At 42.7% G+C, this 17500-nt stretch overlaps 1 protein-coding gene across 1 annotated transcript; it reads left to right on the top strand.

Moving 5' to 3' along the window:
- The first annotated feature begins 8130 nt into the window (after positions 1-8130).
- On the top strand, positions 8131-11296 carry LOC138954714 (G-protein coupled receptor GRL101-like). The gene has a single exon (XM_070326491.1). The coding sequence runs from the start codon at positions 8591-8593 to the stop codon at positions 11294-11296; it is 2706 nt and encodes a 901-aa protein (XP_070182592.1). The 5' UTR covers positions 8131-8590.
- Positions 11297-17500: the final 6204 nt, after the last annotated feature.

Raw genomic sequence — 17500 nt, 5'->3', positions numbered from 1 at the left:
ATGTTGTTTCTAGCTTTTTTTCGTTCACTTCTTGTGTTTTTATATAGCTTTCTTATTCACGGTGTGTAAAGTGATTCCGGCTAAATCGTTCGTACACCGCATGTTTCCGTTCATATAGCCCTCATTTTCGGAAAATAATTGCGGTAAATCCTGTGGGCAGCGCATTTTTGTGATTTTTGTTAGAATAGGGTAGCAAATGGATTGGGCTATGTGTACAATAATGACCAAGGTGCTAGCCTACCTCATGATTACACCTGCATGCAAATAGTGGCAACATTGCATGAATAATTTTAACACTTTCTTTTTCCTCGCTCTGTAAGGCCAAAAATAAAAGTTGTATGTTTCTGGTAACATGGCTACAAAAAATAGGGTAGGTAGGTAGGTAGGGATTTTTTTTATTTTTTTTTTAATTTTTTGGTCAGGGTAGAAAATAACTATACAGTGACGCAAAGAGACTGGACTTACTATACAAAGAGAAAGACAACACATTACAAAACAAAGGAGACAAAAGGGATGCGGGGTTATCCCCCTTGTGTCGTCTGCTGTCTGTTACTTTCGTTTTGACGCTTTTTTTGTGCTTTTATTTTTTTACAAATGCAATTAAAAAAAAAGTCTAGGGTCGGCGGGAAAAAACTAGGTAGGGTCGGGTGACCAGAAAAATACAACTTTTTGTTGTTGGCCTAATCAAAACTGACCTCTGATTTATGCATGAGCTTCAAAAACATTGCCCGATACGACATTAAGCTTTAACGGAAGTTAAATGAAATCCTTGGTTTCAACACTACTGTTTTTTCTTAGAACATGCCGATTCCGTTCGTACGCCCTCTTTCCGGTCGTACAAACGAAACTGTTTCCGTTCGTACAAAACGTGATTTAGTTCGTACACATTCTCTGGACATGCGGTAAGAAACAAGCCCCAAACGCGTAATTTCTGTTTAAATGGTTGTCAGACAACACAAAGTACACCTACGAGTGATCGTTGGCCCATTTGAACTCTAATATGTACTCCATTTGCATAATAACAATTTTGTTTACGATGTGTGTGTCTCACGGTATGTTTGTGTGTGTGTGCGTGTGTGTGTGCGTGCGTGTGTGTGTGTGTGTTTGTGTGTGTGTGTGTGTGTTTGAGTGTGTGTGTGTGTGAGTGTGTGTGTGTGTGAGTGTGTGTGTGTGTGTGTGTGTGTGTGTATGTGTGTATGTATGTGTGTGTGTACGTGTACGTGTACGTGTACGTGTGTGTGTGTGTGTGTGTGTGTGTGTGTATGTGTGTGTGTGTGTGTGTGTATGTGTGTGTGTGTGTGTGTGCGTGTGTGTGAATGTATGTGTGAGTGGGTGTGCGTATGTGGGTGTACATGTCTGTGTCTGTGTCTGTGTCTGTGTTTTAACATAGAGGGGGAATCGAGACGAGGGTCGTGGTGTATATATGTGTGTGTGTGTGTCTGTGTGTCTGTGTCTGTGTCTGTGTCTGTGCGTGTGTGTGTGTAGAGCGATTCAGACCAAACTACTGGACCGATCTTTATGAAATTTGACATGAGAGTTCCTGGGAACGATATCCCCAGAATTTTTGATTTTTTCGATAAATACCTTTGATGACGTCATATCCGGCTTTTTTTAAATGTTGAGGCGGCACTGTCACACTCTCATTTTTCAATCAAATTGATTGAAATTTTGGCCAAGCAATCTTCGACGAAGGCCAGACTTCGGTATTGCATTTCAGCTTGGTGGCTTAAAAATTAATTAATGACTTTGGTCATTAAAAATCTGAAAACTGTAATAATTTGTTTTCAAATAAAACGATCCAAATTTACGTTTATCTTATTCTAAATCATTTCCTGATTCCAAAAACATATAAATATGTTATATTTGGATTAAAAACAAGCTCTGAAAATTAAAAATATAAACATTATGATCAAAATTAAATTTCTGAAATCGATTTAAAAACATTTTCATCTTATTCCTTGTCGGTTCCTGATTCCAAAAACATATAGATATGATATGTTTGGATTAAAAACACGCTCAGAAATTAAAACGAAGAGAGGTACAGAAAAGCGTGCTATGCAGCACAGCGAAACCACTACCGCGCTGAACAGGTTCGTCAGTGTCACTCCGTTATGCACAAGCGGCGGACTACGGTCATTGTGAAAAAATGCAGTGCGTTCAGTTTCATTCTGTGAGTTCCACAGCTTGACTAAATATAGTAATTTCGCCTTACGCGACTTGTTTTATGTATATTTAGTGTCTGGAAGTATGCTTTTGTGAATTGTATTTTGGGGTGTGTGCCGGGTGTTCACTGCATAAATACTAATTTATGAAAAATTAAACTCTTTATTTCATACGGAAGGGGAATGAATGACCTTTATGGCAATATATACACAAAGAAAAAAGCCAAGCACCCCCCGAATGAATTTGTGATATTAATTGAGTCAAATTTGTTTTACCATTTTTATATTTAGTCAAGTTTTGACTAAATATTTTAACATCGAGGGGGAATCGAAACGAGGGTCGTGGTGTATGTGCGTATGTGTGTGCGTGCGTGCGTGTGTGTGTGTGTGTGTGTGTGTAGAGCGATTCAGACTAAACTACTGGACCGATCTTTATGAAATTTGACATGAGTGTTCCTGGGTATGAAATCCCCGAACGTTTTTTTCATTTTTTTGATAAATGTCTTTGATGACGTCATATCCGGCTTTTCGTGAAAGTTGAGGCGGCACTGTCACGCCCTCATTTTTCAACCAAATTGGTTGAAATTTTGGTCAAGTAATCTTCGACGAAGCCCGGGGTTCGGTATTGCATTTCAGCTTGGTGGCTTAAAAATTAATTAATGACTTTGGTCATTAAAAATCGGAAAATTGTAAAAAAAAATAAAAATTTATAAAACGATCCAAATTTACGTTTATCTTATTCTCCATCATTTGCTGATTCCAAAAACATATAAATATGTTATATTCGGATTAAAAACAAGCTCTGAAAATTAAATATATAAAAATTATTATCAAAATTAAATTGTCCAAATCAATTTAAAAACACTTTCATCTTATTCCTTGTCGGTTCCTGATTCCAAAAACATATAGATATGATATGTTTGGATTAAAAACACGCTCAGAAAGTTAAAACAAAGAGAGGTACAGAAAAGCGTGCTATCCTTCTTAGCGCAACTACTACCCCGCTCTTCTTGTCAATTTCATTGCCTTTGCCATGAGCGGTGGACTGACGATGCTACGAGTATACGGTCTTGCTGAAAAATGGCAGCTACTTGACTAAATATTGTATTTTCGCCTTACGCGACTTGTTTTTTCTTCGTAATGACATACATGGGTTTCCATAATAAGGTTGGGGAGTTCACGAGTCAAGATTGTGTCGCCACTGCCTGTGAGAAGCACGTGCAGCATGCAACCCATGAATGTTAAAAAACTTGACTAAATATAAAAAGGCAGTATGCTCACGCTGCAAATTTCTGTATTTAACACTGGGCGACGACAATTTGCAAACATTCTCTGTGAACATGGCGAGAAGACGATTATCAGAGGCGATCCGATGGCAGATTATAGGAATGCATGCTACAGGAGCATCCTTCAAAGCGATTGGTCGTCAACTTGGCTACCACTACACCGTCATCAGCCGTTTGGTACGCAAACATCGTCAGACTGGTGCTGTGAAGGACCGTCCACAGTCAGGGTGACCCCGTGTGACGTCACAACGTGAAGACCGAGCACTTCTCCGAATAATTCGGCGTGAGCCATTTTCAACGAGTACCGTCCTGAAACAAGCATGGCTTCCAAATCGACATCTGTCAACCAGGACCGTACGAAACCGCTTGAAAGCTGCAGGAATGGCAGCCCGAAGAGTCATTAAGCGTCCCCGACTGACAGATGACCACAAGAGAAGACGCTTGGCATGGTGTCTGGCACGGCAAAGATGGAACCTGAGAACGTGGAGGAGGATCCACTGGTCGGACGAAAGCAGATTCCTTCTCCATGTCACTGACGGCCGACTGAGGGTATGGAGGCACAGGAACACGGCCTATACACCCAGGAACATCAGACAAACTGTTCCATTCGGTGGCGGGTCAGTCATGGTTTGGGGTTGCATTTCCCATGACTGCAAGCTAGACCTTGTCACCATACGTGGCAACCTCACGGGTGATCAGTATATGCGACATGTCCTGGAACCTGTTGTCGTTACTCATTTTGACAACCACCCACTTGCCACAAGACCCGTGTACATGGATGATAACGCCAGGCCTCATCGATCCAGGGCAGTAGTGGACTACCTCCAGAACAACGCTGTAACAACACTCCCATGGCCGGCAATGAGTCCAGATCTTAATCCGCTGGAGCATGTTTGGGACATCCTGGGGCGTCGTATACAAGCTCTGCAGCCTCCTGTGCAGACATTACGTGAATTGGAGGCAGCTTTGCATCGTGAGTGGTTGCAAGTGACCCGTGAACAGATCCGACGTTTGACTGGAGGGATGAGACGCAGGGTTGACGCCGTCATCCGGGCACGCGGGGGTTTCACTCGATATTGAACTTTTGAATCGCGTATGCCATCTGAGCACTCTCAATTACATTTTTTTCATGATACATTTACCTAAACCTGTCTTTTTCAGCTTGCAGCTCCATACTTATCAGGGGTACTGTTTTAGGGTTAAAACGTCACTTTTTGGCAAGGTACCAAATCACGATTAAAACCAATCAAAACTGGAGTTTTCTTGTGTGATGTTATTTCCAAAGAATTGCTCTTGTCGATAACATTTGTCAAACCGAGCTCCTGAACTTACTGTTTCCATACCAGAACTTTAAAAATCAGTCATTGCGAATTTGAAGGGGGGTGCTTGGCTTTTTTCTTTGTGTATACTTTGCTTTAATATAACTGACCGCATCACAAAGATCTACAGCTAACTGTATATGTGTACTTCTTTATGACGGGTAGTGTGGAAGTCAAAAAATGGCACGTACTTTGGTGCAACGTTTAGTTGGTCATGTATTTTGCTTATGATTAACCACGCTACGCTTAACAAGTTAACTTAAAATCCGAAGTAGTTATTGAAATGTGCAAGGTTGTGTGTGTTTTTTTGTGTTTTTATATTTAGTCAAGTTTTGACTTAATATTTTAACGTAGAGGGGGGAATCGAGACGAGGGTCGTGGTGTATGTGTGTGTGTGTGTGTGTGTGTGTGTGTGTGTGTGTGTGTGTGTGTATGTGTGTGTGTGTGTGTGTGTGTCTGTCTGTCTGTGTGTGTAGAGCGATTCAGACTAAACTACTGGACCGATCTTTATGAAATTTGACATGAGAGTTCCTGGGTATGATATCCCCATTCCTTTTTTTTGAATTTTTTTGATAAATGTCTTTGATGACGTCATATCCGGCTTTTCGTGAAAGTTGAGGTGGCACTGTCACGCTCTCATTTTTCAACCAAATTGGTTGAAATTTTGGTCAAGTAATCTTCGACAAAGGCCGGGGTTTGGTATTGCATTTCAGCTTGGTGGCTTAAAAATTAATGAGTGAGTTTGGTCATTAAAAATCTGAAAATTGTAAACAAAATATTTTTTGTATAAAACGATCCAAATTTACGTACATCTTATTCTTTATCATTTTCTGATTCCAAAAATATATAAGTATGTTATATTTGGATTAAAAACAAGCTCTGAAAATTAAAAATATAAAAATTATTATCAAAATTAAATTGTCCAAATCAATTTAAAAACACCTTCATCTTATTTCTTGTCGGTTCCTGATTCCAAAAACATATAGATATGATATGTTTGGATTAAAAACACGCTCAGAAAGTTAAAATGAAGAGAGGTACAGAAAAGCGTGCTATCCTTCTCAGCGCAAGTACTACCTCGCTCTTCTTGTCAATTTCACTGCCTTTGCCGTGCGCGGTGGACTGACGATGCTACGAGTATACGGTCTTGCTGCGTTGCATTGCGTTCAGTTTCATTCTGTGAGTTCGACAGCTACTTGACTAAATGTTGTATTTTCGCCTTACGCGACTTGTTTTTTTACAGGATCCACCTAAAACGGCATAAAAAAAGGGCCTTGTTTACTTCTGCAAAGAAGAATACCTATACACAGTTCTGATTTGGACATTGATTTATGCTTTCAGCTTGGCGAAACTATATCAGCATATTTGACTGATTCTGTTTTTGTCAAAAGTGCATGCGTCTGGACCCTGTTGTCAGTAAACTGCACTGTGAAGATACTTCAGGCATAACGACGTCGTCTGGACCCTGTTAATTGTCAGTAAACTACACTGTGAAGATACTTCAGGCATAACGACGTCGTCTGGACCTTGTTGTCAGTAAACTGCACTGTGAAGATACTTCAGGCATAACGACGTCGTCTGGACCCTGTTAATTGTTAGTAAACTGTACTGTGACAATACTTCAGACAAAACGACGTCGTCTGGACTTTGTTGTCAGTAAACTGTACTGTGACAATACTTCAGGCAAAACGACGTCGTCTGGACTTTGTTGTCAGTAAACTGTACTGTGACAATACTTCAGGCAAAACGAAGTCGTCTGGACCTTGTTGTCAGTAAACGGCACTGTGACAATACTTCAGGCAAAACGACGTCATCTGGACTTTGTTGTCAGTAAACGGCACTGTGACAATACTTCAGGCAAACCGACGTCGTCTGGACCTTGTTGTCAGTAAACGGCACTGTGACAATACTTCAGGCAAAACGAGGTCGTCTGGACCTTGTTGTCAGTAACCTGTACTGTGACGATACTTCAGGCAAAACGACGTCGTCTGGACCCTGTCGTCAGCAAACTGCACTGTGACCCTGTTTTCAGCAAACTGCACTGTGACGATACTTCAGGCAAAACGACATCTCACATGGTTATACTGCCGTGTGTTCCTCACATATCATAATTTTATTTTATCAGTGCGTAAAACGCAAGATGACATTGATAGTTGTCCTAGTTCATTTGTGTGTGGCCGTGGTTTGGGGTTTGAGGCGGCTTCCTCCAAACTTTAAAGATGATGGTGTTGCCCCCTTCGGGCAGTCAAGTGTGGGTCGTTCAGTTTCAACTACTGACAGACCACAACACACCAGACACTTCTCGTTGTCACAGGGAAATGAACCATCCCAAGAACAAACAGATCAGGGCTTCCAAGCCACACCGACTATCTCCCTTTCACACGACGAGGAATCACGAGCCACGGTTGAGGGGAAAGGACGCGAAGAAAAGCTTCTGGCAGAAAATCTGAAAGAGACTGTCGACAGTTTTTGGGATACCATTGAGTCTTTTTTTGAGAATGGTTTCGACCGTCAGGACAACCGAGCTGTCATTCACATTGATAGCAGTACGTCTCTGGACTCAAGCGAGAGAAATCACACAGCGGAAGTCCCCTTGATGGAAGTCAGCTTGAAGGAGTGCCTAAATGAGAACACAACACTGTTTATTAGCTCCCTTGGTGTGGTCAAAGGGTTGATGGGGGATCCTCTTGAAAATATCAGTCTCGTAGAAAAAAAGATGGTATGTACAATGAAGATCGCAACCTCTTCTGGCCTCTACGTTGCAGTAGCGATACGTTTCTTCAAAAACGCGAGCGCATGTTTTGTTACTTTCAACACTCTCAGATGCCGTCCTTCAGAAAATGCCTTTGCCCGTGACAAACCTGGTGCTCTGTTGCTGCATCAGCCTAACCAGTTGAAGTTGTATATAGAACATGACAAAAGCTTGCAAGAGATGCTAACCTCATTTGAAATATTAGTCATGACGACCAACCAGCCACTCACACAAAACATTCTTAGGGTCGTGTTCACCTCCTTATCATCTGGATACGTGACTACGCCGGGGTATGGCATGATCCTGACCCCAACGTATATGAATGTTTCTCACACACTTTACCTGCCCGAGAAGCATTCAATGATGTTAAGTTTTTCACGTTTTTCTCTTATCGGGAAGATTAAACTGACAGTATTCTTTGTACTCGATGCCACAGATCACATAACACTGAGTGTCATTGACAGACAAGGAATAGAAACGATTTTGTGGAAAAAAACCGGTGAACAAAACATCCCAACGGAAACATACAATACCTCTGTTAGACTACGCTTCACAAACGCGGAGGCGCAATGTATCGGCTTCAAACTTTATTATACTTTTCATCCTTGGTCTGCTGTACCGCGAAAGCTGCACAATGGGTTGTTTGACTGTTCCGTGCCTCACTATGCCAGCTTTAACCAGCACCTGCACTGCAATTTGCAGCAAGAATGCCAGGGCGGGGAGGACGAAGGGTCACACTGTGCCTTCAGCAGTCCAGCCTGTAATGGTAGCTTGGCCGTGGCTGACAAATGCTTTGTCTACAGCTTCAGCCCCACCCCTCTAACGTGGGAAGACGCCCAACAACACTGCCGAGAGCGAGGCGGACAGCTAGCCAGTATCAGGGGTAGCGACGATGTGCAAGTTTTTCAAAAACTTTTCAGGACGATTAAGGCAAGAACAGGCTGTTACATTGGTCTGGTGTTGAATAGCACCGTGCCAAATTTATACCGCAACGTTTGGTTTGGGCTGGACGGAACTGTCTCTTACATTGCTGCAGGTGGCGGGAATTACCCTGATAGTGTTTTGTATAGCATGGATGACTATAGTCGCTTTTTTTATAGTTTCTATGTAACAGATAAGGGATCCTTCAGCGCGTCTTCATTCGTTTGCGAGTACACGGTGCCTGCCGGTGTGTCCGAGACCTCGCAGTCTCAAAAGTTTTTTCCTTTGGCTGGGAAACAACAGAAAGAAAAGGGTCACATTCTCACGTCAAAGTCGCCGGTTCCTTTGACTGTGTGTCCTGGAGGTTATATGACCCGCGACTTTCTGGCTTGTGACCTGCAAGCAGCTTGCCATTCACCGACCTACGTCTCTCACTGTTCGCTTTCGTTGACATCAGCACCTGATGAACAAAAGGAGAAAAAGGGCATTGCAAATACTGTGGCCTTATTTGTTTGTGAGAACTTTGGACAGTCAATTCCATACACGCTCGTGTGTGACTTTACTGTCGACTGCTTTGATGGTTCAGATGAAAACTCGTGTCACCACGTTACAAGAGACTGTAGTTCGTATCGATGTGAAAATGGGCAGTGCAAAGAAAGGTGGACACGATGCAACAGAGTCGATGACTGTGCTGATGGATCCGATGAGCGTTACTGCAACAGTTATGATAGTTACGCAGTTTTTTCAGCATATTCTGGGCTAATTCGCATCGATTTTACATCACATGGAACATTTCAGTTGACAGCTTTGCACGCATCAAATAAGTGCCCTGAGACACATTTCAGATGTGATGAGAACTTTGAGTATTGCTTGCCAGTCTATGTTTTATGTAACAACATACGTGACTGTCCGAACGGTGAAGATGAACTGCAGTGTGAGAACTACACCTGTCCTGGATTCTACCGCTGTCGGGATTCCAGCGTGTGCGTGCACGTGGAACAGGTGTGTGACGGGGTAGCGCAGTGTCCCAGGCAAGATGACGAGTTGCTGTGTGATGCCACCTGTCCCGAGGAGTGTGTCTGTCAGGGCTTGGCCTTCGTCTGTCCTCGACCTTTCCCCGCTCACAGCTACCCACCCCTCCGCTACCTGGATGCCAGCCACTCGGCCATGACTTTTAGTGACCTTGCAAATAATACTTACCTGATGTGGCTTAGTCTGGCTTTCTGCAAGATGCATACCATCCATCGGCAATATCTTCCAAATCTTCGGTCTTTAGACTTGAGCCACAACGAAATAGAGACGTTAAGCTTCGACTTTGTAATGGTTCTTCCTAATTTGAAAGAAGTCGTTTTATCGGGGAATCCACTCCTTTCACTCGTTGCCCAACAGTCTCCAGTGGCACACTCAGCTCTCAGAACGGTCGATCTGTCGGCAGTTTATTTGTCATTCTTCAACTGCAACGTGTTGAACAATTTCCCAGAAATACAATCACTAAACCTGTCTCACAACCGTGTTGGACTGACCATTGACAAAAATGGTTTCACCTGCGTTCAATATCTTAAGGAATTGGACTTGAGAGGAACAGATATCAAACACAGTTCTGTCAGCATATTTGGGACGCTTACACACATAGAAACAATCTATTCAGACAATTATAGACACTGCTGTTCACAAGTACTGCCAGAAACTGTAAACAAGATCTTCTGCATTGCCCCGTTGTCTGGATTTTCATCGTGCACAGACCTACTTCGGTTGGACCTCCATAGAGTGTCAATGTGGATCATGGCTGTGTTGTCTTCTGTCGGAAACGTGGGTTACGCTACCAAACACTTCCTCTTGAAGGCTGAGTCAAACGTGCATGGTTCGACGATGCAAACGTTTATGGCAAACTTGGGAGCTGCGAATTTTGTTATGGGTTTGTATCTGTTTGTTGTGGTTGTGGCTGATGTTCACTTTCGCGGTGACTTTTTGTCTCACGAGGTGAGCTGGGTGAGAAGTGTCGCCTGTAAAGCGGCTGGTTTCCTGGCCATGGCCTCCACTGAAGCCTCGGCTTTCTTCGTCTTTTTGCTCGCCCTCGACCGGTTCATGTCCCTCTGTTTCTGCTGTGTGGGTTTTCACAAGAGATCTGCTTGGACCGCGTGCGTCGTATCGTGGCTCTGTGCCATTGGGTTGGCCTCGGTCATGCCCTGGCTCATCGGAGCGACTGCCTCACATAGGTACACCAGGATGAACATCTGCACAGCTATGCCTACACTCAACGAAAAAGTAGGTGGCCACAAGTATTCCTTTAGTATCCTGGTGGTGCTCAACAATGTATTAGCTCTTGGTACGGCATTCTGTCAAACGTGTGTTTACCTCGAAGTTCGTTCCAGCTACATTTTCGCGACAGCCAACGAGCGATCCCGCGACATGGTGCTCGCGCGTCGTGTGGCGACGGTTTTGGTAACTGACGTCATCTGCACGCTGATAGTCGGCGTCACAGGACTGATGTCGTCAATCGGCGTGACGGGTGTAGGAGATGAGGTCATCGTGGCTGTGGTCATCTTCGTCATACCGTTGAAACCGTCGCTCAACCCGCTGCTCCACAGCTTTAGCATGCTGACTGAGAGGAAGAGGATGAGTCAGGAATCCCGCCTGTTGAGGCTGCACGAGACACAGTGCAGGGCGCGCACAACCGTACGCTCAGCCCCCAAGGAAGCGCATCGCAAGCCAGCGCAGACACCATTCGGCAACAAGCACGATGTGTTCGTTTACCTGAAACAGAGTCTAGAGTCCAGATGTGTGCTGTTCCAAGACATTGAGGAGCTCTTAACGCAGTATGACGATGGGAATCTTAGGTCACACCCTAAGGACTAGACTTTCGGGATGGGCTCATGAGAAGGGACCTTTCCCCCTCCCCCTTTGTTTCTCTTTGTGTCCCTCTTTTCGTTTCATCTGGTACTTATTTAACAACTTTTCACAGCAAATTTACCTGGCTTTTCTAAAAACCAGGAATGTCAGCTGTAAAATAGACTCCAAGCTCCAAGGAAACATTATAAGATGTTATCGCATTTTTACTGATCACATGACAAAAACAGCTTTTGTCATTGGTCAACTAGGAACTGTATATCAATTGACATCGCGCAGGAAGTTCCTAGTGAATTTGACATCGCGCAGGAAGTAGCTTTCCAATTCTAATTTTCAAGAAAATAATCTCACCTGAAAGAAATACACGTCTCCCATTCTTTAAATGCACAACTTTAAAAGCCGAAAGTAATTGTATAAGAAAGATTAAGGTGTGAAATAAATAAAAACAAAGTTTTACAACTTAACTTCCACAGAGAAGTAGTAGAATTGAAGGTTTTATTCCTACCGGTGGGAGGGGAATGGAACAGCCCAAAACAAAACAATGCAAGGGAGGTAATTAGCCCTGTTGTAACTTGTAGCAGACGTCGACTTTCAAGATGGCATCAAAGAAAAGGTTTGCAACATTGACTCAAGCAGATGTTGATGAAAAGCGAGCAAAACTTGCTGCTCCAAACACAAAGGTGAGTAAAAAAAATTACAAGGCAGTGTATCACTATCAATAAGGCCACAAAAAAAAATTGTCTGTTTCTGGTAACATGGCTAAAAAAAATAGGGTCGGTAGGTAGGGATTTTTTTTATTTTTTTATTTATTTTTTATTTTTTTACCCCAAATGATGTAGACCAATAAAACTAACTTTAAAAATTGCGCAAAGAGACTGGATTCACTATACATAGAGACAAGACACTCAACACATTTACAAATCGTCAGCGGACTTTCGTTTTCACACGTTTTTGTTGTTCATTTTCTCACCCTGTCCTTTACCACCAAAAAATAAATAAAAATTTTTGAGTTTGGAAAAAAAAAGTTTAGGGTCGGCGCCGAAATTTAGGGTCGGTCGGGTGACCAGAAACAGACAATTTTTTTTGTTTGGCCTAATGTTTACAATTCACTAGAATTAATGCCAAGGTCCAACTTCCAAGGTGAATGTAAATTTATGCAGAAAGAAGTAAAAGTAAAAACTGTAATAACAGACAATAATTTGAATAAATGAAGATCACATAACTGAAAATAGCCACTTACAACCCACAAATATGTGAAAGAGGAGATATATATAATCTGTCAATAGTACCACAGTTGCGATACAATTTGTAAAATGATCACCAGAGCTGCATGTATGCAGTACAAGCACACACAGAAAATGCAGGTAAAGTACCCAAGCAGCAATATAAAAGAACAGAGGAATGGACAAAATGCAGGAAATGTTACCAAACAGGCATTATTTCCAGTGAAAAGTTAAAATTACTCACTGACAATGTTGAGAAAGGCAAAAAATAAGATATCAGATCGAGGCATAAGCCGAGATCTGATATCATTTTGCCGCTCGAGTCATGCAATGATGCATGGTTACTCATAAATTATGTTAGGTACATTTACAGCGGAACCTCCCTTTAAAAACCTTTAAACATCAGGTCTGAAAAAGGAGGAAATCTTACAGTTGCAATGGAGGTGTATCTCAAGTCATTATGAAATAAAAACTTGAAAAACCATAGCCTTAAAAATGGGAATTAAGTCTGATAATATGCAGGGGTTTTAAAAGGGAGGTTCCACTGTATCTTATTTTGGCATTAAGGTTCAGTTGGTTTGGGAATAAATCATGTTCACTACTTTTAGAGCTGAACCTTGTGCTAAGAGTAAGAGATGCAGTTTTGATAAAAATACAGTTAGTAAGTTTCAATTCAATCATCTCTTATTAAAAAAGCTGTAAACTGTAACAATGTAAATGTAACTGAACAATTAAATGCAAGAAATAAATTAAATTGTGCAAGTTAGTGTACCCCCCCCCTCCCCCTGTTGAAAATATGATAAAACTTCAAGAAACGTGGAACCAACTGTGAAAATGATTTTGTGTTTTTAGCGCATGAACCTGTCAGCTGCCAATCCACTGCGTGACTTTCTGCGAGAGATGGATGAAGGCGTTGACTTTGAACATTTTACCCCGGAGCAGTTAAATGAGACCCTAGCACGGTTTTACGTCTGTGCGCGGACCCACGATGGCCAGCTGTACAGGGGGAAAAGCCTCCAAGGGATGCGATACGCCCTCAACAGGTACTTGCAAGCGCCACCCCACAACAAACTTTTTGATGTGATCAAAGATCCTGTTTTTAAGAAATCAAACGAAAACTTCAAGCTGGCTATGGCCGAGATCAAGAGTGAGGGGAAAGGGGATGTGCGACACACACCCCCCCTGTCGAAAGAAGATCTCCAGAGGCTCTACAACTCAATGTTCTTAAACACAAAGACACCCGCGGGCCTTGGGAACAAGGTCCAATTTGACATTCGCGTGTACTTTTTAAGGAGAGGGTGTGAAAACATGGACAAAATGACCAAAAACACTTTTTCGGTCAAAACAAACCCAACAACAGGAAAAAAGTATGTCATAAAAGAAAAAGATGAACTGACCAAAAACCACAGAGAGATGGATTCTGAAAAACTTACCGCAACCATGCCAGAGACAGGGGACGACAAGTGTCCTGTCGCCAGTTATGAAAAGTATCTCAGCCTTCTCCATCCTGACTGCGACAGGCTCTGGACCTTTCCAAACGATTCTTTCACCGACGAAGACAAGACATGGTACTCCCGAAAACCCATGGGGTACAATACACTCAGGTCTTTCATGCCGAAGCTCAGCAAACTTGCAAAGCTCAGCCAGGTGTACACCAATCATTCAGCCAGGGCTACAGGAGTCACCATATTAGCGGACGCAGACTTCTCCCCAATTGACATCATGAGCGCCAGCACACACAAGAGCGTCAGTTCTCTGGCAGTTTATCAACGGACATCCCTGACAAAGAAGCTGGAAATGGGCAACACGATCTCTGCAGATTTAAACAATTCCCGCCAACTTTTCCCCCTTTCAGGCCCCTCTCCGTCACACGCGCAGCCTTCACTGCCACTGGCTTCAGCTTCCAACTCTTCGAGACGCCATCTTTCTTCCTCTGCAAAGCGAACTTCCACCTCCACAAGTGCAACCATATCATCGATGCAGTCCGTTGACATCGCCCAACAAGACCTGGAAGCTTTTTTCGACACAGAAAATGAACCTGAGGACTTCACTGGTGCAGCCCGGCGCCCTTCGGTCCCTTCCATTTTTCAAAACTGTCAAATCGGCACCGTCAACATTTACCACAAGTGACTGTACGCCATGCGTCACTCGAGGCTGTGCCGTTTCCTGGTTTCCCTCCCCTGAACTTGTTCGCCTGATACTGTTAGTGGTCTGTTTCGACCCGGGTTTTTGTCTTTGGTACTTTCGAATGAGTTCTTTTCGTCATTGAAAACCTAACTGTTCTTACAGAATAAAAGTTATAGCAGCTGTTCATATTGACTTTGATTGCGTGTGTGCGAGAGTAAGAGGACAATCCAAACAAAAAAACACTTCCCGACATGACAGTAGCCTCCCTTGCATTAACTTCGGACTTCAGGTTTATCAATTCCAGTGTTCCGAAATCGAATGCGATAAAATCGTTATTGTTAGATTTTACTGTGATATCCAAATTTATCAGTCCTAATGTCTCGAAAGCTGAAATCATATCAGATCTCGGCTTACGCCTCGATCTGATATGATTTCAGCTTTCTCGACATTAGGACTGATATATTTGGATATCACAGTAAAATCTAACAATAACTGATATTTCATGGGTTGTTGACAGACCAGCTTTTTTGTCGGTCCTCGGGGGAGCATATCGTCTTTAGTTTCATATTTATTGCCCAATTTCATATTTATTGCCGAAGGCCGCGGTCAATAAATATGATACAAAAGTCGATATGCCCCCCGAGAACCGACAAAAAAGCTGGTCTGTCAACAAACCACCAAACATCGTTTTTGTCATCATTTTGGTAGTGAGAAAATAAGTGCACAATCAACCCAGGGAGCCATGCTTTGAAACACGGGTTCCGTGCTGATAACCACACAAGTCCCGGTTTGATAACCACTGGCAGTCAAAGCTGGCGTGTGAAAGCAACTTTCTGTGTTTTAAAGTTCATTAAATGTTGGGATGAATATGTCAGGTTTGAGGATGCACAGTTCTGTAGGCTCATCTCGGTATTCCACCCCCTCGGCTTTCTGTTGTAAATATTAAGCTGAGTGATCGAATGTGGAAGCTACGTTTGGTCAAAGGTCACAGAAGATTTGCGTCGTGCAGCGAAGGAAAGAATCGCGATCTTGTTTCCGACTCAGTACCTCTTTGTTTTTCATTAGACCTGTCATTTTGCTTGCTCGGATTTGTTAGATGTTTGCATATCTTGTTGCTATTTTCTTTGCTTTTATTATTGTTTCTTATTTGTGCTTCGTTTATCGATTCAACGTCTTTTGCACGGGTCAAAATGTGTGTGTGTCAGGGGTCGTTTTACTTGAACTTGACGTTTGTGTTTCTCCGAACGTCTGTGTATCGAAACACAGATACATGCACTCCATGACTCTGTAAGAAGACAAAACATATCGCAAGGTTTCATTTGTTTTTGATGAATGTATGACCTTTCATGAAGTAGTTTTGTTTTCTGTTTACTTTTGCCAGTTTGCCAGTTCGTTTTTTGAACTTTGCTAAGCAGTGTCGTGTCGTCAGTTTAGGTCTGGGGAAACGCCAATGAAAAGATCCGAAGAATCCCCGAGCATTTCTATTGGGTTTGCTTTTGGTTATCCATGTATAACCTGCTTCCTGCAACTATGGTAACCGGGGATTTATTGCCTGGGGAACATGAGATTTATTTCCCAGGTGCTTGTGAATGAAAACTCGTGAAAATGATAACAATATAAGATGTTTTATGGGTTGTTGACAGACCAGCTTTTCCCCGAGTACGCAGTAGGAGGGTCCAGCAGACTTTAATTGTGTGTCTGTCTGTGTGTGTATCTGTGTGTGTGTCTGTCTGTCTGTCTCGACTTAACAGCTTATTGCTGGGAAACTACTGGGCGCAGTTCTTTCAAAAGTTGATACACTAACTTGATAATAGGTCCGATTGATCGTATTAAAACTTCATAATGTTACCTGGGACCTAAATGCGAAATATTCCACAAAAACGACTCTTAACAGGGGGAGTTTTTGCGGTGGGAGGCTGGTCGCTTTGCGAACAGCCAGTCACTGAACTAAAGGGGAGACTTAGGCGGCTGAGCCGAACACGTCACGCAGTGACGAGAAAAGCATGATTTGCAAGACAGCCGACGGGTGGGGATTTGGTCTCGGCAAAGAAACTATTGGTCTCGGTGAAAGAGAGACAGAGAGCACGAGAGAGTCTATGGCCAAAGTGATCCGGGTTCGATTCCCGGCATGGGCGGTCTATATTTTTCTTCTTAATTCTTGTTTACTATTGTTTATTATGAACGTTTTAATGTTTTATGTTACTCTAATAGTTTTTTTAATTGTGTAAAATAAATTAAAATTTTTTTTTTTAAATCCAAGTGATCCGGGTTCGATTCCCGGCATGGGCGGTCCTTTTTTTTTAATTCTTGTTTATTATTGTTTATTATGGACGTTTTAATGTTTTATTTTACTCAAATAATTTTTTTAATTGTGTAAAATAAATTAAGTAGATGTGCAACGCCAAGGCACTGCATACCCCAGCGAAAGACAAACCTCTCTCTCTCTCTCTCTCTCTCTCTCTCTCTCTCTCTCTCTCTCTCTCTCTCTCTCTCTCTCTCTCTCTCTCTCTCTCAAACACACACACACACGAACACACACACACACACCCAAGTTACACACGTACACACATACACACTCACTCACACGCACTCACTCACTCTCTCACACACACTTCACTGTACACACAAAACACACCCCCATACGCACATATAGACAGACGGACATACACATCTTTACAAACAAACACACATACATACACACATACACGTACGCACACGCACAAACACAAACCAACCCACCCACTCTCTCTCTCTCTCTCTCTCTCTCTCTCTCTCTCTCTCTCTCTTATACAAACAGACACACACCCACACAAACACACACACACACACATGTACATACGCACGCATGTACGCACGCACACAC

Source organism: Littorina saxatilis, linkage group LG2, assembly GCF_037325665.1.
Source record: "Littorina saxatilis isolate snail1 linkage group LG2, US_GU_Lsax_2.0, whole genome shotgun sequence".
NCBI classification, from domain to species: domain Eukaryota; kingdom Metazoa; phylum Mollusca; class Gastropoda; order Littorinimorpha; family Littorinidae; genus Littorina; species Littorina saxatilis.
Note: the sequence above shows the minus strand (reverse complement) of the source record. Positions and strands in the feature narration are given on the sequence as shown.

Bases quoted from the DNA above. Each gene is read 5' to 3' on its own strand.
- LOC138954714 (XM_070326491.1), top strand. From the start codon at position 8,591: ATGGATGACTATAGTCGCTTTTTTTATAGTTTCTATGTAACAGATAAG.